This window comes from Onychostruthus taczanowskii, unplaced genomic scaffold (assembly GCF_017590055.1).
Source record: "Onychostruthus taczanowskii isolate IOZ18803 unplaced genomic scaffold, ASM1759005v1 scaffold42, whole genome shotgun sequence".
NCBI lineage: Eukaryota > Metazoa > Chordata > Aves > Passeriformes > Passeridae > Onychostruthus > Onychostruthus taczanowskii.
The window spans coordinates 6158285-6173434 of NW_024501682.1; the positions used below are offsets into that span (position 1 = coordinate 6158285).

The following is a 15150-nucleotide window of genomic DNA, read 5'->3' on the forward strand; positions in this document are numbered from 1 at the left end:
CAGACATGGACTAAGAAGAATAAGCACCACAACCTGTACTCAAGTCCTGTCTCTGTCAATTCCTTTTTGTGACCTAATTATTTATTTTCAAAAATTGAGTGGATAAAATAGGATTATATCCTTTTTCCATGTTGGGTACCTTTTCTGAGAATTTTAGTTATCTGTCATATACTTGGGCACATAGTAGTCATACTCTAGATATATATAGAAAATTAAAAAAAAAAATCAACAGTTCACTTTTCTGAAAAGTGCAATTTTGTAAGAAGTTATTACAAAACCTTTCAGTCCATTTGTTAAAGTGCTTGTAGTTGCTAGAAGAACATCAATTAATGTCTGCAGCAATACACTACTGTTTTAAAAGAGTGGCAAACACACGTGTTTCTCAGAAATTAAAAAAGTAATATCCACAGCAAAATGACATTTTAAAATACCTTGCCAGTCCACCCGCATCAGGCCATCTATAAGAGTCTTATAAAGCCTAATTAGTATCACAACAGTTGCTTCCTGTTTGTTGCTGTCCATACCAAATTTTATGAGCTTTCTGCTGTCCATTCTCCCTTTTTCTGCAATTACAAATAAGAGCCAACAACTACCTTATCCTGAGTGATATGAAATGAACCTAGAGAAACAGAAAAAGAGGAAAAGAAAACCACTGTTCAGATTCACTTGCGTCCATTATGAATACCTATATAAGAAAAAGTCTCATTTGGCTCACATACAAGTAAATAACCAAGGTGGAATCAAAGGAACAAAATGTTTAAAGCACTCTTAATGTCAAAAATAAAATTACCAGCTTTCAATAAAAATTTCAAACTAAATCTACTTGGTAGTATCCCTTAGAAAAAAGGGAGAAAAATACACCATGGAGAAAAATGATCAGCAAAAGACTCATTAATTTTCCAAATGCTACAATTCAGTCCTGTGATTAGCCCCTGCCTAAGCCCATGCCTAATTTCATGCCTGTGTGCCTGTGACTCAGGCTACTTTTCCATCACACTGCCTGAGCCACAGCACTGCAGTGTATTTGCAGTTTTCATTGACTTCAGCAAGCAAGAGACACTTCACTACACAGGAGATGGCCGAGAGAATGCTTTGTTCTGAGTGACTGAAACAATGTGCAAAGTTTTGAAGAAACCTGGTCAGTTCACGGTGTATTTTGCTGCAGGCAGAGTATGCTTTCAAAAATTCTCAAGACCAAATTCAAAGAAATATATGGAACCAACTAAAAGTACTGAGTCAGAGGAGAAGACCGCCAAAAAGAAAGACACTTGTTCCCAAGCATAGGATCTAAATTTGATTTTCTCTAGCCACTTTTACATCACTGCGGCTTTGTTAATCTTTCACATTTAAGAATGAAATGACAGTCTTATACAATATTTACAGATTGTTTTGATCAGCATTGAACTTCTCATTCTAGACTCCTGAAACATTTATTTTGTTATGCTTGGCATTTCTGCTGAACTATCCTGCTTTCCAGACAGGACCAGATACCACCTTGTTATCCACATGGTCATGTTCTCTTTTTACCTTTAGTTTTCAGAGCCATAAATTCCCATTTTCATTTAGGGAACAATGAGAAGAATAAAATAACAGCATTATATAAGAAAGTTAAAACACCCCACTAGATAAAAATTTTTTTTTTCAGAGCCATAAATTCCCATTTTCATTTAGGGAACAATGAGAAGAATAAAATAACAGCATTATATAAGAAAGTTAAAACACCCCACTAGATAAAAATTCACAGAAACACTCTAGTGTAAATATTCCTCTCAATACTTGGCCTATTTTTTTAGGACACTGCTCAGGCAGACAAGGTTTTTTTCTCATAAATTTTCTTGAAAAGATGGACAAACGTGTGCAGGCAGCAATACGCAAGCAAGAATGCATTAGAAGCTGGTCTTGGTAACGTCCACCAAAAACCCCTCAATCCAGAAGCAGGTGCCTACCCAAAGCCTGACACTCATAAGGCATAGTCTCCTTTTAGCCAACTAATGCTTTAGGTCCCTTGCTTGCTTGCTTCCTTCTTCTTTCAAAATTTTCTTCTTGCTGGGATGCTGTCTGTTTCTCATCTATCCTCTACCAGAAACAACCACCTAAGTGCACAGACAAGTTAAAGTGTAGACAAAAAGCTACTGACAGTGGAATTCACATAGCAAGAATGATCATCAAATGATCATCATTAAACTCGAGCTTTTACATGACCAACACTTCGGAACTCCTGGGTCAGTGGCATTATCCACACAGAAACTGAAATCCCTTACAGTCAGCCAAGGTAATTTCCAGCAAATGTTCTCAACCAACTTCACCTTGACTGAGATCCCAAACAAACTAGAAATATAAATGCTGGCAGCCTTCAACACTCTCCACCCGCTAAAATACTTCACTTGTTCAGTGAAACAAACTCTTTTTAGTTTAATGTCTGTCCTTTTCAAGACATCTTAAACAACCCCTAACACAAGCAGTGTTTCATTTGCTACTACATACTGGTCCAGCTTCTGTCCATGTCTTTAGTGCTGACAACCTAAAGATCTTGCAAGATAAAAATTAATATTTGAAAATCCCAAATACAGGTTGCTTCAGAGTTCTACTCTTGTGTTTATAACAATGATGCTACTTAATTCTTAATTATGCACAGATAATGTAACTTGTGTTTTCAACTAATATTGATTGGTTATTGCATCAACGGCCGGACTTGATCTTAAAGGTCTTCGCCAACCTAATTGATACCATAATTTATATATGGTATAAATACATAAACTGTATACAAGAACAAGAATACAAGGAAATATCTGTCTCCAAAGACTAATCATAGCTGATTTATAAACAAGAAGAGAAAGTCTATTGAAAAGTGAGCAGTCTATTGAAGTTTACTTACAAAGCTTCATACTGGGACTTACTCATAAACATTATCAGTATCAAAAGCAGTAAGTCTGATTAACGATTTCCTTTCCCATGTGGATGCATGAACTTCTCTAAATGTTTATTTCTTCTGTCTTATATTTGAAAGCACTTGATTAATTCTTAAAACTAAACCACTAAAGAAACAGTTCCTTTGACTAGTCTTTGATCTAATATAATAACTCCAGCAGCTTCATTAGTCTAATGATTAAGTTTGCAACTAGGTAGCTCCTTGGTATTTTAAGATAGAATGTGTAGACTCTAATCTTCATTCTATAACTACAGCACCAGTCTTTTTTTTTTTTTTTAGCATATGACGTCATTCTGAGCCATTTGTCTTCAGCAATTCAGACCTTTTTTTCTATTTCTCTCTATCCTCTACCAGAAACAACCACCTAAGTGCACAGACAAGTTAAAGTGTAGACAAAAAGCTACTGACAGTGGAATTCACATAGCAAGAATGATCATCAAATGATCATCATTAAACTCGAGCTTTTACATGACCAACACTTCGGAACTCCTGGGTCAGTGGCATTATCCACACAGAAACTGAAATCCCTTACAGTCAGCCAAGGTAATTTCCAGCAAATGTTCTCAACCAACTTCACCTTGACTGAGATCCCAAACAAACTAGAAATATAAATGCTGGCAGCCTTCAACACTCTCCACCCGCTAAAATACTTCACTTGTTCAGTGAAACAAACTCTTTTTAGTTTAATGTTTGTCCTTTTCAAGACATCTTAAACAACCCCTAACACAAGCAGTGTTTCATTTGCTACTACATACTGGTCCAGCTTCTGTCCATGTCTTTAGTGCTGACAACCTAAAGATCTTGCAAGATAAAAATTAATATTTGAAAATCCCAAATACAGGTTGCTTCAGAGTTCTACTCTTGTGTTTATAACAATGATGCTACTTAATTCTTAATTATGCACAGATAATGTAACTTGTGTTTTCAACTAATATTGATTGGTTATTGCATCAACGGCCGGACTTGATCTTAAAGGTCTTCGCCAACCTAATTGATACCATAATTTATATATGGTATAAATACATAAACTGTATACAAGAACAAGAATACAAGGAAATATCTGTCTCCAAAGACTAATCATAGCTGATTTATAAACAAGAAGAGAAAGTCTATTGAAAAGTGAGCAGTCTATTGAAGTTTACTTACAAAGCTTCATACTGGGACTTACTCATAAACATTATCAGTATCAAAAGCAGTAAGTCTGATTAACGATTTCCTTTCCCATGTGGATGCATGAACTTCTCTAAATGTTTATTTCTTCTGTCTTATATTGTACTTGATTAATTCTTAAAACTAAACCACTAAAGAAACAGTTCCTTTGACTAGTCTTTGATCTAATATAATAACTCCAGCAGCTTCATTAGTCTAATGATTAAGTTTGCAACTAGGTAGCTCCTTGGTATTTTAAGATAGAATGTGTAGACTCTAATCTTCATTCTATAACTACAGCACCAGTCTTTTTTTTTTTTTAGCATATGACGTCATTCTGAGGTCATTTGGCTTCAGCAATTCAGACCTATTTTTCTATTTCTCTCCTCTTTAACCCACTTTACTCAATAAAACTATTCTGAATAATTTCTACTTACTTCTAATGTTTTTTGCTTCCTAGTGTCCAAACAAATTTGTAACTCTCAATGGAAACAGTTGCAAAACAATTCCAAAGTTATTTTGGCAACCTCTGAACCCATCTTCTAAAGGAAATAGGACTCATGTTAGTGTTTATAAATCCCACCTAAATTGCAATCTCAAACCTAAAATTTAGATGCCAAAATTTAGATTCCAACAAAATGTACTATGGTGCCTTTCATTTGATGTGCCACAGTGCTTGCTGTATACTGACCTATTTACTTTCCTGTGAATACTTCATCTACATACTATAGTAAATATATAAAGTAGAACAGTTTTCAACTTATTGCTATCTCTCCCAGACATTTTATTAGACACTTGCTAAATATTCAACCATAATATACATAGTTATGCCAGTGGTTAGGAGATGAAAGCCTACATTACTTCACTCAGGAAATGAAGTGCAGGTTTCGGTCCTTTCATTGCAATATCCTTCAGTGCATGGACCAGAAATGTTTTTGCACTGAATTGTTCAACAAGTGAGTGATGCAATGGCTTACACAGCTAAGCCACTGTATGATTTCTAAGGCCACAGGGTTAATACATAGTGATAAACTATTCAGTTATAATTGTAGCTTTCATGCCAGTTTAATTGAATACCATGAATATTACACAGTTACAACTTGCTCTGTTATTTAGCAGAAATTTGAATATTGATTCCCCTGAAATCTAAGACATTCAACATGTATTAAGGTATATTATCTCACAGCACAAATCAAACCCACAGGAATTTTAACATTGATTAAATTAACCCAAATATGTTGGGGAGTAAGAAAGGTGGGAAATCTTCAGCAAGGCTGTACATAAAGAAGTGTCATCTCATAGAAGACAATTGTCCAGGGACCAGTTCTCCATTGTAGTTGAAATGTAAGTAAAGACTTAATGAGGATAATTCTCCCAAAGATACCACTTCAATTATATTTTTCCCCCAACATAAATTATAATAACATGATGGAAGAGCTTTAATTTCAGGTTTGAGTTTTCTAAGATCATTAATGATTCTTAGGATCATTAGTGTGTGGTAAGTTAGTCTTAGGGCATAGAAGGAAAGGGGGTTAGTGAGACCATTTTTTATGATCTGCAATACAACACAGGGTGAAGGACTTCTCTGAACAACGGCAATCCTGACTTCCTGCATTAAGAACTCTGGGACAAGTTTCTATGATGTCATCAAGACAACATGAGTCTTCCACATAAAAAGCTAGCTCACAATAAAAATTATAAAATATGAAAGACTCCAGTGCTAGAATGTTATCAAACACCAGTGCTGCAGCCGCCCACATTCCAGTGTAATAATTTTAAGTTTTTAAATTTTTTAAATATAAATACGAAGAGTAACAATCAAATCTAAAGAGTTACATGACTGAATTTCCTCCGATCAAAGTATCTTTGATACCTGTGAATTTCACCTTATCACAAGGAATAACAAAAATTGAAACTTAAGGTAATATGTAAAAGGCAGCATCAAAGCCACATTTACTGATTTCCACATGGAGTAATTCCTATATATTTAAATTAAGAATGTATTTTTGATAGCAATACAGTCTTTATTTAAAAATTTTAAATAACAGCAAACCTAGCTACGTTGTTACGACAGTTTTGCCTACACAGTTTCAGTCTAGGAATAAGTTTTGGATCCCAATGACAATATGCTGTTATTTCTTATGTGATATATTTTCTCTAAATAAAGTGTCTTTACAGTTGTTATCAATGCATTAATTTCTGAGAGTTACAGATGATTTTGGGTATTCCTGGGTTGAGTCCTCACCACTAACACTTTTAAAAAGCTAAGCTACAACAGTAAACTCAATCTTGAGTCAAATTACCAGAAAACCTTCCCAAGACCCTTTTGGCATTCTGTAAAGCCAACATTTCACTATTGGTGCGCAACCTCTCCCCTTCTCTAGATACAATTGAGATTTTGTGTTTTCTAAGTCACATCAAAAATAGATTAAGCACTGGATAAAAATAGCTAAAACTTTTAAATTGTTTCCTGTAATTGTACATTTTCCCTTTTGAACTTGTATCTTCAGAGGATAGACATTTATGCCTGAGGCAAAGTGTTACTCACTGTGAACAAGGAAGCAAAAATCTTTCCACATCAGCAACAGAGTAAGCTTTGTGAATCCTTCTGCATCATATTCCACCACACCACTATCAACAAAAAGACAACAAAAAAATGAATACAGTTTTTACCTTCAAATACTGGATGATGAATATGTAAATTTTGTAATACAGGGATTGTTATTTTTGTTTGTTTGCTCAGAATCTTCTAGGATTTGCTTTTTTTATTAACAGTTACAATTTTCTAGTTAATTGTAAATTAGATTAAAATTTTAATCTCAGTAGTTGTCTTAATTATGCTGTGGGGTATTGGAGGTTGTAACCCAAAGAAAGGCCATTTTCAGTTTAAAAAACACTTTTCAATTAAAGGAGACCTGCTACCACATCTGCAGTCCTAAATTGACAAAAACTGTAGATACACAAATCCCCTGTACCTTATTCAAATAAAGATTATTTTTCATTTCTGTAGTGAGTGAAAGGGTAAAACTGAAAATAAGAATGCTGAGAAGAGTTTAAATTTGAAAATTTGGAAAAGTATATATAAAAAATACAAAACATGAGATCATAACAAAAAATTCCATATATAATACTTGTTTGATAGATGGATTAAAAGTTTCAACCATCAGAAGATGGTATTCTCCAAGTATGAAGCTGTATCAGAACTCATGAACCACAATGCAGATGTCATATAGGCACATGTGGCCCTTTCTATAGTAGAGTTTTCTCAGAAGAAAAGGAAATGTCTTGATAAAGATTAAGCTTGCACTGACTGTCCACTCATACATCCAGTTGTAGTTATTGCTATCTATTTATCATTGTATTTGTCATGGATTGACTCTGGCACAGTGCCAGTGCCCTCCATGAAAGGTGTATTCCCCAAAATGGTCATTGTGAGATGTGACCCAGGAACAGAACAAAGCAGGCTCTAATGCCCACCCCTTCTCCTCCCGACTACTTTATCCTTCTCTCCGGAGGGGCTGTGCAAACCATCCCAGAAACTCCTCCACCCCTGTATCTTGCAGCGGCTCCAGCTTCCCTTTCTCAAGCTGCATGGCCTTCCCTCCTTCCCCACCCAGACACAGCTGGGGGAGGGGGGGAGAGGATCCGATCTGCTCACCTGCCAGACTCCAAAGAGGAAGTCTCTCTGGGAGTGTTCTGCTTTTAACCCCTGTGTGTTCTCAGAGGTGTATCCAAGTCCCCAGTGGCCACACCAGGTGCCAATCTGAAATTTGGCCACTGATTGGTTTGACCATAACTTCCCAAAACCTTACTTCCGGGTCAAACCATGACAGTATTAAATTTGGATGCATGCTAGAAGCCACCTGTTTCCCTAACCTCACTAGAGAGACCTGAGATTTGAAGGACTCCTGGATATCCATGTCACTGACATCACCCCTTGGAAGCAGAAACCCCTTATCACAATTGGCCAAAGGCTTGGACTCTGGCTCAATTTAGGCAGGAAACCAAAGTGCCAGCCCTTCACAGTGCCACAGTAGCCCTGACTTGTGAAGCTAAGATGTCATCATGCCTTGCCACGCACCTTTCATCTGCAGGATTGCAACATGACCCAAGAGCTTCTTCTCTTGAGACACAAAGTACTGACTGTTGGTGGAACAGCTGGTCTCCCAGCCCTGCCTTTACTCTGAGCAGGGGTTTCTGGCTCTTGCAAGGCTTGGAACAACACCTGCTTCCCCATTTTCCCACCTCAGTCACTGCCTGTTAGTGTAAGACCCCTTAAGTAATTTATTCAGAAACCAACATACTTCTTCTGCACAAGGAAAATCCCTACTGTCCCTTTCCCATCATCACCTATTTTCTAGACAAATCAGATTGGCCACTGGACAGAAGTGAAATAATACTGAAGTACATTCCAGTATTGCTACAGAGAGACAATCTGTACACATAATTCTGTGAAAAATGACTAGATTTCATCTCATCCAGTGGACAGCAGCCACACAACCACAAACCATATGCAGAAAATGAATTTCCCCCACACTACAGAAAAATATGCATCAGAAGAAAACTTACGTTCCGAAATGACTCAGGAAAGCTGCAATGTACTCTCTTCTCTTATGGTATCCCTGAATAACATATTGTACCTTAAAAAAGAAAGAAAATAAATCCAGAGCTATAAAAAGATTTAAAAAACTGAAAGCCCAGTTTGTCATATATTTCTTGTTAAGGAAGATTTATGTTTGACATGGTAGAAGTTCTGAATCCTACATTTAGCATCATTTCCCTAAAGAAGCTTAAAATGCCTCTAAAACAAATTCTGGAATCTCATAAAGAAATCTCTTCAATCATGTCTAAGTGAAACTGAAGTATTTCACCATAGACTGAAGCACTGTTTAACTCCACAAGACAAAGACTGAAAGAAAGAAATGCTCAGCCTTGCCTTACTGAATTTTGAGTAGAAATCTCTGATAAGGCAAATCAGTTATCTGAACTGACAGTAAGCTAAGTGTCAAAATAACATTCTCGTTATAAAAGAGAAGAAAAAAATTAAATTTCTTGCACAACTGATCTTGGGTGTTTTGTGAAGACTGCACCTCCAACAAAATCTTTGGAACACTAAGCTCTTTCACTGGTTTCATGCTGACTCAGGGAGCCACCTACTCAACTGCGAGCATCAGTTTCTGAGGCACTCTGGTTTTGAAAGACTTCCATCCTCGCACAGACAAAATCCAACAATGCTAAATTTGGAGACTTAAGGCAAAATTCTGCTCACACCATGTATGTTTTCTTGTTGATTCGGATGGTGTCACTTAAGAGAACAGTGTGAGCAGGGTTTGACCCATAACAAAACCAATGCATATGTCACCAGGCTGCAAGGACATCTGGTTTACAACTTGTGACTTGGAAGTACTTATGGTATGGTTCTCTGTGTGATTCCCTGTGTAAATTCCTTTGCTTTCCAGAACAAAAACTAGCATTTTAGGAACCTTTTCTCCCTCACTGAAAAGAACAGGAAGAGTATTTTCTTGGCTATGGCAATACTAGAATTCCTTGGCTGGCAAATGCTTTCCTAAAATTACTGAAAAAGTCTTGATACAACCCTTGCTGAGAACTGTCTTGTATAACTTAAATTCTATGAATAAACTCAAACATTGTATTTTATAAAACATTAAGATCATTTTGAAGGCTTTGTGTAGGATCTGAAATGTTATTCTGGGAAGAGGAAAACATACGATAAGTTTGCTTAAGTGACTTTGTTTAAGAAAGGATAAAAACAGCTCGGTGTGCTTGCAGATTTTAAAAACAGAAAGTAATTTTAAACAGAAAACCACAACAAAAACAACTCTAATGATAGATTCCAACATAATTATGGAAACACATTCTGAAGATACTTTTTCTAAAAGATAAAATTATTCTCTTCATTTAGACAATTGAAGGTAAATATAATATACAAATAGGAAGTCTGTAATAGGAAAATTTCTAAATGTTGACACCTAGGCCTTCTTGAAAATTATACGTAAATAATGGAGAAACTTTCGAAATACTATAGTCGTTCTTTTTTGCTTAAACAGTAAGCTAACTGGATCACAACCTTTTCAGCAACCTTAAGTAGCTATTACTGTATAAACATCCAAAGAAACTGCTGATTCAGTTAATCTGGAGGAAACATCTGAGAAGAAAAATCACAGAAAGTACTCAAAACCTACAATAATGACTGGGGTATGAGAACTTGTAACTAGAACAATAATATGCAAACTACACATCTGTATTTACTAAAAACCATTATACTGCAATGCAGTATTGTACAATACAATAACATTTTATCCCAAATTGTAACATGTTGCAGAAAGAAAAAAATTGCTCCAGGATCTGATCCCAAACTCACTTGTTTACCTAAAGGAGTCATTCTATTCAATGTCGTGCTTAGGCACTCAGCTCTTACCAAGAAGGTATTCCCTGTGTAGTTCAGCCTAAGTAGGCCTTGCATTGCATACCTGGCAGAAGAATAACAATGTCTGTGGAAATGCAGTACAGTGCATAAGGGAAAGGAAAACTGATTGGCTGCAGCAGCTTACCTTGTTTGTTAGCAGTTGGCACACTTGGGGTACATAGTCAATGAGACAACCTCCACCAGGAAAGGCTGGGATATGAAGGGCAGATGATCCTCCAAGCGCACTAGACAAATAAGTTAATTTAAGAATACATTACATGTACAGCCCCTGGGATTTGAAAATTATTTCTGCACAGTCCTCTTTCCTTATTCTTGAAGTCAGACAGGCAAGAGGAAGTATATTCTATGCTGTGGTGATAATAAAAACTATTGAGTGATATCATCTATAAAAACAGGTTATACCATGACCCACTGTAAATTAACCACTTAAATCAAGAGTATCACTAACGCAAAACATTCTCTCAGGAAATAGCTTTTTTATTGTGAAAGGTTCTGTTTCTTAGCCCTCATCAGTAGGATGTGGAGTACTGTAGTTCAGATATCTTGTTAGTGGGGGAGGAGAGGACCTGAAGTCCTCAGCTATTCCAAAATCCACCTTCAGTCAAACCAGCTAAGAATAATCAAAATAATTGGGACTGAGGAGTCATAAATGGCCAGATGCAAATATCAGTCATGTCATCGACTCCAGTTTTGGACTTCCCCACAGAACACTGATGTTAACCTACTAAATCAAGGGGGCAGTGAGTCAGAAAGATTGTCAGGTACATGATGATGTAAGGAGGATGCTGAAAGAAATGGGTTTGTTCAGTCTTCAGAGAACACTGCAGAGGGGGGATACTGAGGAGAGAAGTTGAAGGCATATTGATGCCTTTAATTATCTAATGGAAAATTATAGAGATGGTGGAGTCAGAGGCTTCTCTGAAGTGGGGCTCAGTGGCGCTATATCCTTGGAGGTGCTGAAAGCTCAGCTGAAAAACAGGGGCCATGAACTGGCCCTGCTCTGAGGAGTGGCTTGGCCAGATAAGCTCCTTCTTGCTAATCTGCGTTGGTTTATGATTATAGTCTATGAGTCTATGATTTTGTTCATGCCCAGTAGGAAATGACAAAAACAAGGATATTAATTCTGTCCATGCACATGCTGGACATCTGAATGGCAGGAGTTCACAGAAATAAGGTAACTTCAGAGATGTATTTAGGCAGCTTAACCATTTGCCTCTATCAAAGGACAGAAGACTGAAGCACACCTGCTATTACTCAGAATAATGGCTTCTTTGGTGTGGAAAGATCTAACACTTATTTAAATCAGGCTGTATAAGGCAACAACTAGGTAAAGTCCATGCTACTTCCTTCTAGCAGCACTGACCTAAATCTTTCTTTATAGTCCCTTACCAAATCAAAATTTGCATTACACACTGTGGATTACATCATTCACTAACCATCCAGAACCAACTTGGACACCATAAAAATGCTTCAAGACCTAAGTTACTTTTGTGTAGTCTCCTGTTTACATGATGTTTCCATGACAAATTACACAGACTAGAAAGAAAAGTTCTTCTCTGCAAAACAAGTCTCTTACTCTCCAACAGGATCTGGCCTCTTATTTTCCTCAGTACTTGATAAGAAGCCACTTTGGTAGGTATAAAGGTCTACAGTCATGCATCCCTTTGAAGGAACAGAGCCTACATAAATAAAAAAAAACCCAAACTCATAATGAGGTATATGGAAATCTGCTACTCAGGCAAAACAGTCTGGGTTTAGCAGACTGTTCACCACATGGAACAGTTCTGCAGGTCTGGATTTTGCATATGCAATGATGAAATAAAAAAGCCCTGAGTACACCACAGCTACATAAGAAAAAACAAACAAACTTTTCCAGAAGTAAGAATTTAATGGGATTTTTAAAAACAGAATTCAGTTTCCTTGCTGCTACCCTCTTACTAAAATTATTCACACAAGAATATAATTTTGCAACTTGTGGATGGTTAAAAGCACTGAAGTATGACTAAGATGATTAGAAAGTTGGAACATTTCTGAAACAATATGTTCTCTACAAAATTGCAAGTATAGCAGGTCCACCGAACTGTAACATTGGAGACTGGAAAACTTGACCTCCTGGTATGTTAAAAGTGGGTTGTGAACCTTATTTTAGGACCCTGACTTCCAGCTTATTAAACTCCTTACATATTATGTAAATATATCCATAAAAGCCTCCAATCTCATACACAGAGCAACTGGTACTGTCCACTTTGCATACTGCCTTGCCTCATTTGACACCAAGTTCAAGTTCCCTTGTAGTGTGGACATAGCACTGAAGATGCTCAGATGACTACAACAGGAATTACTGGTTTCTCTCCCAGTTACAATAGCAGGTATGAAATCAGAAGTCATCTCTAACAGACTACACATGCAAAAAAAAGCTTTCACTCCTATATAATCAGCTTACAATACATCTTCCAGGCTGAATTATTATGATTTGTGAGTAAGGGCTTCCCATTTTACCTCTATCCATCTCTTGAAAGTAGCCCTCCCATAAAAATGTATTGACATAAATGGAAATCCAGCCCTTCTCAAATGAAAAACAGAGTGCTAAAAGGTGTGGTTTCTGAGAAAGAGGTCCATCCACAGAAAGAAGGCTGGAATTTCTAGTATAATTATCCTCTGAAAACAGAATAAAGCTGTACCATATATAATTTATATTCTGTAGAAATAATTATGGGTAGGGAAAATTAAGAGTGCACAGGCATCTTTGTTCCCTCTATTGGGTCCATGAATCTGCTTATTAAATATTTTAATCAAATACTGCATTTGCACAGGACCTTGCCTCTGACCATCTCAAAACTGTCTATAAGCATTCAGCAATTAAGATTCATCTGCCTTATTAAACTGATAGTTACCTTTTATTTTTTAACATGTGAAGAAGCTATTGCTCAAAGTTTGATTTGACTATGCTGCACTACAATGCCTGTCATGTTAAAGGAACATATTTGCTGTACATCACAACCCTGAGAACAGGCAAGAGAATGTAATAATTCATTTGACTTATAATAAACCTGTGCCTGAAGAAAGAAGAGACTTACACAATGCCAAAGAAGGACCTGTAAAGGATACAAAATGGAGACAATGATCAAGGGAATGTCACCATGCAGTTCAACATCTAAGGCTGCTTTTTGAGATACCTCACAGTCCAATCAAAAGCAAAAGTACCAAACAAAGTGCTATAAGAAGCCTTTTATAGTGAAGGACATTCCATTTGGCAAAGTATTTCATCAGCACAAGCTAAAGATTGCTGCATGTCAAATCTGCTTTCCAGATAATTTGGCCTCTTGGAGCATAGATCCATCTTGGATCGTAAGCACTTGTGTGCAATCAAGCTTTCCTTCTCAGTATCAGTGCTATACATGCCCTACAACAAAAACCCACATTAATTTTATCACAACAACAAAAAATGTTAAACAAGAAACATCATGAGATATGATGAGGAAGCACAGACAATTGCTTCCTTACAGCTGCCAGAGTAAGGCTAGTTTCAGTACAATCAATTGAATTGTGTTTGATTTTTACACTGTTATTCCCAATAAACTGCTACTTTTTAAAGGCTAGAATTCTAACAGTCCGGTATTTTCCTGTAATTTTAACAATTCATGAAGCAACAGTCCTAAGGGATGCGATTTCATTTTGACTAGTACCAGATGATGATTAAATACGTGGTAGATCTACCTGTCTCAGAGATAAGGCTCTACAAACATGTTGGAACAAAGACCTGTTGGCCTCAGAATTTTATTTGCTTTCTCTTACCCTAAGCCTACTCAGCTCTGCAAACCAACTTCATACATCTCATTTTAAGACAGAGCAGAGACTCCTTTGCAGCAAGGTCCTGTCCTCCTGCACTTCCAGAGTCAGTCACAATGTGTTTCTGGTCCATGGTCAGTGAATTAAATTGCATTTTGTGAGGAACTCATTACTGAATTCAACAAGTGCAGCAGTCAGCCTGCATTAATAGAAGTTTTGTACTGTGACACGCTGAAATACAAGTTCAGAAAGCATAGCTGGAGTATGTTTACATTTCTGCTGTTGACTGGTGCATTCCAAGTGACTTGCTCTGTCTGTCTCTCAATGCATCTATTTATTCAAGCCAACATACAAAATGCAAAATTCTTCCACATTTTTTGATAACTTATAATTAATTCTAATGTCTTTCTCAAGAAATCATTGTCAATAAATGGCTTAGCATTAATTCACAAGTTTAGAGAAGTGACTGGTTTTGTTCTTGAGTATTTACAGTAAAGAACCAGTTATTTGCCCATCACTTCATTAAGGGAAGAAGGGTTTACAAATTTCAATCTTAGAAGACTGAGTGCTTTAGCAAGGTATACTTACAGGCATATAGAGAGCGATGCTCCTCCTCCTATCCCCCTTCCCTACAGCTCTTGGGCCTGCCTAGTTCCCCTAAACTCCTTCATTAGCACCGCCTCTTCCCTGCAATTAATTTTGCTTCCTTCTTTCTCCAAAGAGAAAAAAATCTGCAGGTTTCTCTAGATTGCTGAAAAACTTCTGAGCTAAGTCTGAAAAATGAGGATTATTTCAGACCATCCTCCACATCACAGTTTAAAGAATTAAATGCTAA

The 15150-nt window shown here is 36.8% G+C and overlaps 1 protein-coding gene across 2 annotated transcripts in view; it reads right to left on the minus strand.

The window, feature by feature from the left end:
* BABAM2 (BRISC and BRCA1 A complex member 2) overlaps window positions 1-15150 on the minus strand; it is a 162571-nt gene that overhangs the window by 29241 nt on the left and 118180 nt on the right. For both annotated transcript variants that reach the window (XM_041413497.1, XM_041413498.1), the window contains exons 8-10: window positions 10651-10750; window positions 8648-8718; window positions 6627-6709 (exon numbers count right to left, since the gene is read on the minus strand). In XM_041413497.1, coding sequence (XP_041269431.1) covers window positions 6627-6709; window positions 8648-8718; window positions 10651-10750 — 254 coding nt within the window. The remainder of the gene's footprint in view (window positions 1-6626; window positions 6710-8647; window positions 8719-10650; window positions 10751-15150) is intronic.